Source organism: Cydia splendana, chromosome 13 (assembly GCF_910591565.1).
Source record: "Cydia splendana chromosome 13, ilCydSple1.2, whole genome shotgun sequence".
Taxonomy (NCBI): domain Eukaryota; kingdom Metazoa; phylum Arthropoda; class Insecta; order Lepidoptera; family Tortricidae; genus Cydia; species Cydia splendana.
Genome location: NC_085972.1, coordinates 15,355,876 through 15,368,925, shown reverse-complemented (window position 1 = coordinate 15,368,925; position 13,050 = coordinate 15,355,876). Strand labels below are relative to the sequence as shown.

The 13,050-nt window shown below is 41.6% G+C and overlaps 1 protein-coding gene across 1 annotated transcript; it reads left to right on the top strand.

The window, feature by feature from the left end:
- The first annotated feature begins 2,551 nt into the window (after window positions 1-2,551).
- LOC134796164 (tyramine beta-hydroxylase) lies at window positions 2,552-11,972 on the top strand. The gene is made up of 11 exons (XM_063768140.1): window positions 2,552-2,709; window positions 2,876-3,096; window positions 3,811-3,951; window positions 4,341-4,604; window positions 4,922-5,071; window positions 5,827-5,959; window positions 6,448-6,614; window positions 10,470-10,652; window positions 10,891-11,078; window positions 11,337-11,493; window positions 11,846-11,972. The coding sequence occupies exons 1-11, from the start codon at window positions 2,634-2,636 to the stop codon at window positions 11,945-11,947; spliced, it is 1,782 nt and encodes a 593-aa protein (XP_063624210.1). The 5' UTR covers window positions 2,552-2,633; the 3' UTR covers window positions 11,948-11,972.
- Window positions 11,973-13,050: the final 1,078 nt, after the last annotated feature.

The following is a 13,050-nucleotide window of genomic DNA, read 5'->3' as shown; positions in this document are numbered from 1 at the left end:
CTACGTAAAAAATGGTTGGTTGAAACAGATGAGCCCAAATATAAATATTGTTTCGACGGAGAAAACTTTGTGGAATTCATTGATGCTAAACGAGAGAAAAGCGGTAACAGACTTTTGCTTTTAGGGAAATTCACAATTTTGATACAAGAACCTAACCTACTGAAGAAAACGGAATTGGCACCAAGCTTATTTGACTCTTTCGTAATGCCGAAGATAAGCTTGACTGTGGGTGTGCCCGGCTGTGGGAAGACAACGCATATTATTAAGAACCACAAGCGCGGAAGTTTGGTATTGACCTCATGTGCAGAGGGTGCTCGAGACATTCGGGCACGTATGGCAAAAAAACGAGGCAGTGATCCATCTGATTACAAGGACACTTACAGAACTATCGACTCATACTTGATAAACAGCCGAGAAAGGTATTCCTCTGTTTGGGTGGACGAGGCCCTCATGGAGCACCCCGGAAAACTGTTCCTCTTGTGCCTGTTCAGTGGCTGCCAGAATTTATACTTGCTGGGCGACCCAAACCAGCTTGGCTTCATAAATCGAGTTAACGAAATAACGCTACACTATTATAAGTCGTCGATGTACTTCAAACCAACACTTGCCTTAAAAGTGTCATATAGATGTCCTGTAGACGTGATACCCATCATATCTGACAAGTACGATGAATAAGGTGCTTATTCTGCATCAAAGGTACTGCGCAGCTTAAGATGCAAAACCTACACGACACTAAAATGCGTTACTAACTACGAATCCGATGATGTGAAATATCTAGTGTTCAAGCAAGCTGAGAAAAAACGTATGGAAAAAGCTGGGTATAATGTGTCGACTATACATGAATTCCAAGGTAAGGAGGCAAAGCATGTCATTCTGGTGAGGATGTCCAGCAATTTAAAGGAGCGGCTGTACGACTCTGCCCCTCACTTGCTTGTGGGGATTTCGAGACATAGAGAGTCGTTCGTCTACTTCACGCCCGTGTCAGACACGCTGAAGAAACTTATAAATAAGAAGCGAACGTATCAAGAGATCAGAAAAGTACAAGTTACAGTGCAGGGTAAGATAAGAGGGCAGGATAAGAGATACGAAAGTGCAGTTTTACAGCAACAGGTTTAACCAATTTGTGAATGTAATGTTGCAGCGATTTTTATATTGTCTATTATATAATAAAAATGTTTTATATTTTTTGATTATAAGGTATATTGTAGAATTATAAAATTAGTTCAAGAGAATTAGCATTTTTTGTACAATTAATGTGATATTAAATAATAAAAAGAATGACTCTAGGATCGATCCTGCGCTTTCAATAGATATAAGCATAAAATATTTGTAGCGTAGGTAACCTATTTTTTTGACTTAAAATAAAGTTTTGTTCTTTAAAATATTATAATTTTCGTTACTGCTTACAAAATTAATTTCTTTTGAGAACCTTAATAACTTAACGCATTCACTGCCAGGGGGCGTGGCCTAGGAACAAACTTGTATGACGGTGAACGCACATGTGCGTTGGGGGCAGTGAATGTGTTTTACACCCGTCTTAAACAAAATCCATACCCCATACCCCATTAAACAACAGACGGAGTTCCATCTCCTCGCGGCCCGCGGCATGATTACACCCTTATTGGATTGCGAGGTGTCCCCGCGGCAGGAATTTAATAACGCGGCGGTGCATTCCGCGCCGCCCCCAAGCCACCTATTTGTGTGCAAATCTATTAATTCCTCTCAAACTGGACAGTCTGACTGATAATTCTTATACACTGAATTTTATATTACAAGCTTTTATTACTTGCAATGTTTATTTAATAAAAACACATAGTTAACTCATATAATTAAATAAATGCCGTACATCCTGGTCGCTTGGCAGGGCGACAGGAAGCTCTGACCGCATTGTACTACTAGATAGCAATTCTGAATCCACTGAGCGAAATATTAGCCAGCTCTCTGGTCACCAGAAGCCTCTATGAGGCGCTTTGATAGCTCCTCATAATAGATGCGACGCGCGCTAGCCCCCCTTTGCTCGATTTATTAGGTTGGTATACTCTCGTAATGATGGATTGGAACCTTTGATTGGAACTTAGTACCTGGATAATTAAGTGCAACCAATAAAGTTAAATCAAATAATAGGTATCCCCTGTGTATCAAATTGTTGATTTATTTAAATTGCCGTTACAAATTTTGGCATGTGGCTAAGATGTATAGCGTGTATAGTAGAGCTAGAATATCAAGTGAACTTTTGGACATGGACCTTGTGCAGAATTACATTCACTTAAGTTTAACCATTGTGAGTTCGCTGTGATAATGAGTAACGACTCGACAAAGTATTTTCTATTTTTATTTTTTTAAAGCTTATCGCGGAGTTCTAAACTCTAAAGCTTTTTATTAATTTTAAAAATTTATTTAACTAGTATTTTTTCTTCCTATGTAATAATTATGACCTAGTTACATTGACAAAGATTACCCTTGTAAGATTAACCTACCTACTTACTCGAATCGTACATACGAACATAGCAAGTCAAATAAATAGTAATAAAAATATTCCTCCGACTGTACATTTCCGACATTCCGTCACACTCGGGGCGGCGTTAGCATCACCATTCTCTCGCCTGCCGCCGCGTAGACCACGCCTCGGGAACATGCTGGACAAACGAGTCCTGCTCGTGTTGGCTTCGTGCGTGGGCTCGCTGTTGACGTACTCTGTTCGTGATGCAGGTAAGCCAATGTTTAAAAATTATAAAATAATATATATTTTAAGCAGCGCTCCCATGTTGCTGCTGAGGTGAAAAAGTTTTTGACTCATCATCATCCGTCTCATGGGTAGAATGTAAACAATCCATTACATGTGTGCCGTTCTCCACGGTCTAATTCTAATTTTCAGGGCACCTCGCAGAAAGCCAGTCCGTGTTGGACCCGGACGGCCAGCTGGTGCTGAGATGGCGCGTAGACTACGCCAAACGGAGAGTCCAATTTCAGCTGCTGGTGTCCGAGTCAGCTCCCGTCTTCAAATGGTTCGCGCTCGGCTTCTCCGACCGAGGGGACCTGGAGAATTCAGATGTGTGTGTGCTGTGGACTGATTATAACGGCTCTGAGCACTTCGAGGTACGTATAATTTGGCAAGTCATTTCCGTCAGTACAAAAAGGCCGCAATTTTTTTTTTAATGTAGGCGTGAAGCGTTGTTCTCTCATGGTCCTTCCATAGGAAATTTGAATTTCGCGCCGTTTCTACTGACAAAGTGGTGTTTTCAGAGTATATTAATTAATTAATGGTTGTGTTTTATGTTAGGATCTAAGGTTCTAAAGATCTCATCGAGTTTTAACCTTGTAACCTAAATTACCGGTTTATCTTCGGAGAACCAGGCGGTATATAGATGTTTAGTGACAAAAGATCTTACAGAGGCCTATTGCATAATAAAATACAAGCTACTTAATACTATTAGTGGCTTCGAGCAACACCGGCTTCTAGTGGTTTTATATGTAAAAGCTGTGTAAAAGCTAATACTTTGTACTATTTTATTTCGCAATAGGCCCCTGTTCTTTGGATCTCCAGGTACTATTTGACTATTCACGTTTTGGGATGTTTTTTTCCGCCCTTTAACAGTAAAATATGCAACACTCTGGCAATCTGCATGAATATAAGAGCGCGGTGCGCTCATTCTTTCTTCCGTGAATATAAAATTAGTTCGTAATCGTTGTATCGTAGTATTCGTCGTTCAAACATGACATATGAATATAATCCTAATCAAAATAAGTAAGTACAAACTTAACTATAACCTAATAACTACAAGTAATTACAGATGTAATTACTTGTTCTAGGACATGCACGCTGACGGATCCGGGCGGCTGCTCCGCGACCCGCGGCAGGACTGCGAGGGCTTCCACCTCGACGGGCGTACGCGCACCATCCTCTTCGAACGCCCCTTCGACACCTGCGATGATCACGATTATGTCATCGAGGTTTAACCTTTTAACCTAATCTACCGCTTTGTGTTGTGTGCATATTTACCGACATCTATGACATGCTCTTTACAAGTATTTTACAGAAATGTTCTTATAACGATATAGGTACCTCATACCGGTTACATCATCAAAATGTCACGTTATTATTTTACCTATTTGACCGGTTAAATATAATAGGTAAATTTAATGACATCTATGCTCTTTACAAGTATGTAGGTATTTTGCAGAAATCTAATCTTATTAACCTAATATCGCACACAGCTTAATTACATCATCATTTCACGTTTTTAATTCCCTGTTAGTTATACTTATTCTTTTAGAATTGATATTGACCTATGTTTTGATAAAACACGCAATAATATGGTTAAAAATATTTTTTTCTATAGGAAGGTACAGTCCACGTGGTCTGGGCTAGGGGCACCGACAAACTGTTCTCATCCCAAGGGCTCTGCTTGACTTGCACCTCGACCAAAAACCATGGCTTTATTAGAGTACGGCTCATGACTCCTGTGAACTCACCCAAACCTGAGGGAACGCAGTACCATGTCACCAATAAAGACCTTAAAGTTCCAGGCCGTGACACTACTTATTGGTGCAAAGTGTTCAAGCTGCCTGATTTCATTACTGAGAAGGTTCATCATATTACACAGGTTTGTGCTAGCTAGTCTATAGACGATTGACACTTTTAGCTCTAAATAATTTGAAATTCGTTCAAATCTACTCAATCAGTTAAGAGGATAAGTAGTGGACTGCCGCTTCACCAAATCACCATACAAACGTAGTCCCCACATTTCTCTCTGAAAATATTTTTACACAATTTGATGAAAATGTATGTACATATCTATTTTTTTTTATTTTATTAGTTTATGTTTAAGATGAGTGAATGTGAAGAGTATTACAAATACCATTGTATCGATTAGGTATAAATGTAATTATGGAATGCAATACCTAATTGTATTTTTGTTAGTTTGAATCGGTTATAACCCGAGGAAATGAAGGCTTGGTGCACCACATGGAAGTTTTCTACTGCGACGTGGATCCTAAAAAAGAGGTCCCATTGTACGAGGGCGATTGCTTCGCTCCAGATAGACCTGAGATTACCAAAAAATGTTCTAAAGTGAGTTTTCTCTTTCTATTACTTTACTGATGTTAAAACAGATGATGCTAGAGCTAGACCAAGATAACTCTGCAACGATTTTGACAGTGCAGATTGTGCAAGTGTTATTTATACGTCATCATTTCATAGAAGTTTGACGTTTAAAATAACACTTGCACAGTCTGGGCTATCAATTGCTGCATATTTATCTTGGTCTAACTCTACTCACTGTGACTTTCTCGTATGAAAATCATTTCACTCATCATTACAACTTCCATTTTTACATACATTAAATACATTTTTCATGATTTTCTTCAAGAAACTCTTTTTCTTAACGATATAATTACCATGCCATAGTCTACCCGTATAACCCAACCGTAAAGCAGCGGTCGGCAACCTTTTAGCAGCCAGGGGCCACATAGTAATTAACGAAGTTGACGCGGGCCGTACTTTGTTAATATTTATGACTTTATCAGACATTGTCGTTTGTCACTATTACATACAAAATAGCCTGGGAGGCTCGCGGGCCGCAAGTGACAGGTTCACGGGCCGCAGGTTGCCGACCGCTGCCGTAAAGGATGACTCACACTAGACTGGGCCGGAGCCGGGCCGGAGCTTCCGGCGCTTCGTTTTCTATGGAAAGCACCAAGTGATCACCGATCAGCTGTCATAGAAAATGTCATGACGGACGCCCCGGCCCGGGCCCGCCGCGGTCTGGCGTGAGTCATCCTTAACAGCCAAATACCCACTTTACACTCATGTACCTATTTGTGAAGGTAAAAGCGGCATGGGCGATGGGCGCTCGTCCGTTTACGTACCCCGATGACGCCGGTTTACCGCTCGGTGGGCCTCAGGCAAGCAAGTTCGTCATGCTAGAAGTGCACTACAACAACCCAGAACTAAGAAAGGGTATTTACATATACATTTTAAAGTACATACGAAGCTTTACGTTGCCATTGTCATCTTGACTTTATTCGATTGCTAATCAATCCTCAGCAGCAGCTGCCCATATATAAGAGTAAATCTTGTACGAGTACTAATTCGACGCCAACACCAATTTCGTTGCACGTATTTAGCCAGCAATTATGTAATTAACGGCTAAATAGGTGTAACGAATGCAATCGATGAAACAAATGCCGCATGTAATGCAAATCGCATGCATTTATCGGTGTGGTGTTAGTTTTACCAGTAAGGCAATGGCGTCAATTTTTTTTTCATGCGTTTATCCAACGCACTTGTTTGTGATACACTTACACTGCTAGGTATGGTCATATTTTTATTCTTTTTTTATAATACTTAATAGTGAATCTTTCATTGGTAGAATATAATACTAATTATTTCTTTACTTTGTTAAGTGCTGTTATTTGATTCTCTGCTTGTATTCTTTTAAATTTTAGACTGGGTGGATAGTTCTGGCATCATACTCTACGTGACCCCCAACCGGAGGAAATACGACGCGGCAATCATGGAGCTGGGCCTCGAATACACGGATAAAATGGCAATTCCTCCGGGCCAAGACGCTTTTCCGCTAACCGGTTACTGCGTGCCGCAGTGCACGGGCGTTGTAAGTTTACCATCATATACATTACGAAAATGTACCTACCTTTACACATTTTATATTTTACGACGTATTTTTATTATATTTTATATGTTTTAATTTTTATTTGTAAGTGTTAGTGTAATAATAATTTTAATTATTAAAAACATTTAGATTACAATAGATTAAACATACAAATTATAAACTAAAATAAACCTAAGAATGAGTAAAACGAACTTAACAAATAAAATATTGCCCCCCACTCTGGTTGTCTCCCGGATCAAATGTGCCAAAAATACTGGCGGCATTACCCCGCTGAATGGCCAGTGATATTTGTTGGATAAGGAAAGAACCAGAGCGAGGGTCGCAGCCCCTATCCCTTAAGCGTCGCCCTATATCCTTAATAAAGGCTTTGGCCTCGGCACACCAAGGCCCCGCCGTCTCGACGGCAACCGGGACAAAATCGTACACCTGTTCAAGGTTCGCGTACTTGCTGTGCTTCAACCTAGCAGCAGTTTCAGCCGCTGCACCTGCCTTGTTTACCGTGCGCGTGAGATGAGTGGGAGCAAAAGTACTCACACACGTGGCATCCCAAAGCAAGCTGCGGCCCTTCGCCCAAGGAACAAGTGTAAGACCATCCGGTCTCTTGCCGTCCAAACGACTTAGGCCCTGGGGCTCCATGATACATGGGACGTTCGCCGACACCAAAGCTCGCCTTATTAATTCATTAATGGCACAGTGCCTAGGTATCCTACCCACACACCGCAAGCAGCTTAGCCCGTGGTGACCATCCGCCTCCACCATTGCCCCGCACTTACACTGATGTGGCTCGCACACCTTGCCCCCAATTCTCAGTGCTACCGCCATCCGTAACGTGTCATTATCAAGTAAGGTTCCCAAGTGTGGTGACGGCAAGGCATGCAACCATGCCCCGGACTCAGGTTCCCTAACAGCCTTTAGCCTGGCAACGTCCTTCCCTACAGCACTCTCCAATAGGCCCTTATGCCACTCACGGCACAGAATATCATCCCAAAGTCTTTGTGAAGAGGGGTTTTCTGGTCGTTCAACTCCTGCAAAGCGGCACGACCACTCGGAAAGAGCCTCCGTGAGAAATGTAATACAGATATTGCCACCATTTAAGGAGAGAATTCTAGTGGCAAGACCTGATGCCGCATGAGATGATGCTAGGAAAGCCACCAACCCGACGTCACGCATGCAACGTACCCCCAGACCCCCATACCGAACAGGAAGTGATGCCTGGCGCCACTGTGGTTCATCGAAGCTGACATTCAAAACACCCTCTAAGCCCTGTCGAAGTACACGATCAAACACCTGTACATCCTGATCAAACCTCCAAATCGGTGCAGTTCTCAAGATATATGTCACACGAGGCATTGCAAAGCAGTTTCGAAGAAGGATGAGTGAAACGTGCGCCGACAAGTGTTTGAAATGTACAAAAGCAGACTCCAGTGCCTGAGTCTTAGCCCGGACCGCCGAGCTCACCCCCTCTGGAAAAATGGGTGCTCCTAATAAGGAAAATGAAGTTTTGTTCAGCAGCCGGAGACCTGGAAAAACCGACTGGAAGTTAGGCACGGAATCTAATGCTGAGGTACCACATGGATACAGCTCACATTTTGTGGAATTTACCTCTAGCCCAATTGATTGTAAGTAAGGTAAGAGCTTACTTACATCATCCAGGACTACATTAGGGCTTCCTCCAATAGTGCCATCATCCAGGTACCACACGTTCAATGGTGACTGCAAGGTCGTTATACAATTCTGTATCGCAAGACAAAATACCAGAGGACCCAACGGATCTCCTTGTTGAGCACCTACCTGTGAAGAGATCGTGCTGTCACCAAAGAACAGGTTACTTGGAGAGGAATAACATTGGAAAAGAAAGGGATACAAAGTTGGAACACGTGTCTTTACCTGTTCCAATATTATATCTCTTTCTACCGAATTAAATGCATTCTTGACGTCAAGCTTTAATATAACGGTATCGCTGTTCTCACGGGACTCAGCAAAATGCCTAGTCGCATGGATTGCCGCCTCACAACCTAAAGGAGTGCCAAAACCTATTTGACGCGGCTGAAAATACGCTGCCATCTCATCCTTTACCGAACGGCAACCCAACTTAGCAACGAGTCGACGTAAGGTTGTACCTATTGCAATGGGCCTTACGCCTCCATCTTTTTTCTCTAACGCGCATAAACTCGCACCATATAAATAAGGGCAGACTTGGGGGTTAAGCATGCCACGTAAAAGAAAATTACACAATTTAGTAAGCGACTCGAGAAGTTTGTATCCATTGTCACCCACATTTAGCGAGGTGAGTTCCTTCAAATGTTGTGGGCGAAGGCCATCTATGCCGGCAGCAGAGCCATTGTAAAAAGAACCTATTGCGTTAGTAACGTCGGATACTGATATTGTAAGGAAAGGACTCGTTAGGTCAGGCTCAGGCGGAAAATCAAGTGGTCTAGAAGGTGCAGGGTGCTTAGCCCTCAGAGCCTCCAGAGTGTCGGCACTAGACGGAGCAAGAGAAGAATCGGACAACAGGAGACGAACCGCCCCTCTCAAATCTCCATCATGAACCTTGCCTTCTATTGACCGGTACAAGGATGGCGGTTTGTGGCCGGCTGTATCAGGAAAATACAAACTTGAACTGTCAATGTTTTCCTTAACCTTTGAGGTCAAAGATCTGGCCGTCCCGCCCTCAGGCACCCTCAGCGCGGTAAAAGGAAATGACAGAAAAGCGAACCAATCGTTAACCTCATTAGTCCGGAGACACGCATCGACCAATTTTGCCAATTTGCCTGCAGCAAGGTTCCTCGCGCCTTTGGGGATGTGCTTCAACACCCGGACATTCTTTTTCAATGCAGGCAAACTATGAAGACCTGCATCAATCGTGGGTACACCTTGCGCGGGCACTGTACTGGGGTCGGAGCTAGAGGGCCCGGCACTTTCTTTGTGAACCTTACCGATATGCACATTAAGGCCCCTTGACCCTGCATACAACTTAGAAGAACCGGGACAGTGTGGGCACGCTACTTTAGTGGGACAGCTCATATTAAAATTAGACTAAAATTTACAATATGCTTAATAATGTAAAGGATAAAAATATGTATATATAAGTTGATTGATGACGTCCTGTCGCAAGCCCTGGCTCAGCGGGCAAGGACGCTGAAGGGCCTCGGCCCTGCGCCGTTTGCTGCAGCTGGCTTTCTTGTGGCGGAAGGTACGTCTTTTGGACTCCTATCGATCCCTTGGCAACGTGTGTAATTTCTTATGAGGTACACGAAAACATCACTTGCACAAAATACGCTTCAGTGGTAAGATTTACAAGAACATTTATGTGTAAACACTATTTTTCAATGGATATTTTTGTTCTTTTGGCTTGATTTCGTTGATTGACGGCGGCTGTCACGTCCGTGTAGGGCCCCAAGAAACGCGTTCGGGCTGCTGCTAAGTACTCGCTTGCTTTTTTTTGTCTTTTCCCATTATAAGCTATTATAAATCGAGGGATTGATACGCAAAAATCCGTAAAGCGGCTGAACTTAAAATAAAAATAAAATTTATAATTTAGAGCCGTATTTTTTCGTTGCTAGGCGGTTGACAGGTAAGTGTTAGTTGTAATTTGTATTCTTTTATATGTTTGTACTTTTTACGAAGGTATACAATTGTAATGAGAAATGTCATTGCAACTCATACCGGTTAAACCGGTTAGTGATGGTCAAAAGGTTAACCCGATACTATGAATCTTGTAATTTTTACCCATAATGTTTTAATTCATATGCAATATCTAAATATTTATGTAAATTGTTATTAACCCTTTGTACGCCACGCCTACGACACGACTTTTTTTTTGTGTTCTCTCTTCAGGGTCTCCCGGCGGAAGGCATCACCGTCTTCGGCAGTCAGTTACACACGCATTTGACGGGTGTGGCGGTTTGGACAAGGCATTCGCGGCGCGGCGTCGAGTTGCCAGTGCTGAACCGTGACATGCACTATTCCACGCATTTCCAGGAGATCAGGCTACTGCATAAGCCTGTTAAAGTACTGCCTGTTAGTCACTTAATCAATCTACCATCGTCCCTAATACGTAAACATAGTATTTACAACTTTTCACTTCCTGAGACACAGACTTATTGTTTTTGTTTTTCGTTTTAGAATATGTTATTTTGTACAAGGGGTCTTAGCTTAGGAAGTTAAGTAGCGGTAGAGGAGGTGCTCTTATAATGAGTTACTTGAGCTAGTCACCACTTTTGTTTCAAGTTTTTTCTCAATAAAACGTGTTATTTAGGGTGACTACTTGGAAACAACCTGCATCTACCGCACGTTGGACCGCCCTAATGCCACGATCGGAGGCCATGCCATAACGGACGAGATGTGCGTCAACTACATCCACTACTACCCCGCCACCACGCTCGAGGTCTGCAAGAGCGCCGTCTCTAACGCTGCACTGGAGAGCTTCTTTAATTTTGAGAGGAAGTACGAAATCGTTTTTACAACTTAAATACTTTACTGTATGACTTATGAGTGTGTTGTCCATGTGGAACAACTATGTTGTATGGTTGAGAATTGGTTTTAAAATAAAATGTCTTTCAGTAAGATGAGAAGAGAAAGTTAGCAAGTTCTGGGACATGTATGTACGTCTTATGTATTCGTGGACCAAATTTGAATAAAATAGTTTTAAGGTGAGCTTTTGGATTAATTAAAAATAACATTGTAACTTATAACTTATTTCAGCTGGGACAACATGTCGATCTCCAAATCTTCACCACCTCGCCAGAGCTACTTGTCCATAGACCAGTGGAGCCCGCTGAGAGTGAGCTCGTTACACACGCTCTATACGGAGTCGCCGATATCCATGCAGTGCAATCAGTCCGATGGGCACCGTTTCCAGGTAATATACACCGAATATTAGCCTCTCTATGAAGGCCACCTGTATGTATGGTGTAACCTTTACGCCATAGATGCATGCATAAGCCTATTGCGAGGGAGCTCATTGCCTTTGTAAAATGAGTCCAATGTCCAATAGAACCGAATCCAGGTACCGCCACCTGATATTACCCGATAACTCTGCGAGTCGTAGCCTCCATGCCAAAGTTATCTATCCGTAAAGCCGTCTTCACAGAGTGGCTGATATTCATACAATGTAATCAGTCCGAACAGCGGTGGGTTCATAATAATATAAATACTACATTGTCATATAACCATACAATCCATACGTTATGATTCTATTTGTACGTTTTCAGGGTGACTGGGAAGGTTTGCCTATTCCCAGAATCAAGCTTCCTCTTCCAGCCGAACGACGTGTTTGTCCTAATACCCACAATGGAATCCAGTTTAAAAAATAAATAAATAAACATTACCAATCAATCACGACCCTAATTATCTACGTCATACCCTAATCTACTTCTAACTTTATTTAATGAATAACTATTAACTAGGTACAGATATGTTTAGCAAATGGCCATTGTCACTTGAGCATTGTCACTATCATCACCAGCATCACCCCCAAAAAAATCTGATGAGTATTTTTTTGTGTGCATATTTGGCCTGCCAAACTGTACCTACCTATGAAAATTAATCAAATCAAATAAGACTACCGTGATATTACCCTACTTGTTGTAGTTACTTATTATTGTAGTAATTGTTAAAAAATAGCTGTATGACAGTTATTCACGTTTTAGCCATATAAGATATTTAAGCCTAAATGTGACGTTCCACGGGAAAAGGTACCTTATGAGGGTTTCTAGTTTCGGAGATATTAAATGTTTTGTAAAGAGGTGAAAAAATGCTCAATTTTTTTTTATTGTGTGATCTGAAACCTTAATGCCTAACGTTTGTTTACCTGTTTTTATTTTTGTTATAAGTTAGTTATAAGCCTAGTAATGTCGTCTCAGAGTTTAGTAGAAAAGGTACCTTATGGAAAAAAGATTGAAAATTCCCAAAAAAACTAGTCGATACGGGAAAAGAAGTTTGGTAGAGAACTGTATTAGCATTCTGCAAAACTAATTTGATAATTTCAGTTCTGGTTGGGGCGCCTCGCAAATATTATAATCGTACATAGACCGACATCACAAATCCAAGTAGACTGCTATTATACCAAAGTTACTCTCGTCAAGTCTTTCTTAACTAGAATAATCTTCATTTGGTTTGGTCGCATGCAGTAAATCAGCCATTGGTTTGCTGAAAAATGCCAATACCCGACGCTTTACCTTATGGAATATCTGAGGTCATTGAACCTCAATGCCGCTTATCTTCAATAGCAATTGAAATATATTATTGATAAGAAATAGACGATTTATACCATCTTAACCCCAAAATATTATTTGTTTATCCTAACTATTCCATCATCATCATGCCTCATCATGTAACTTGACCACAAGGTACCTTTTCATTACATACAAATTATTGGTCTTTTTTAAGATTATTATGACGAAGAACTAATTAAATT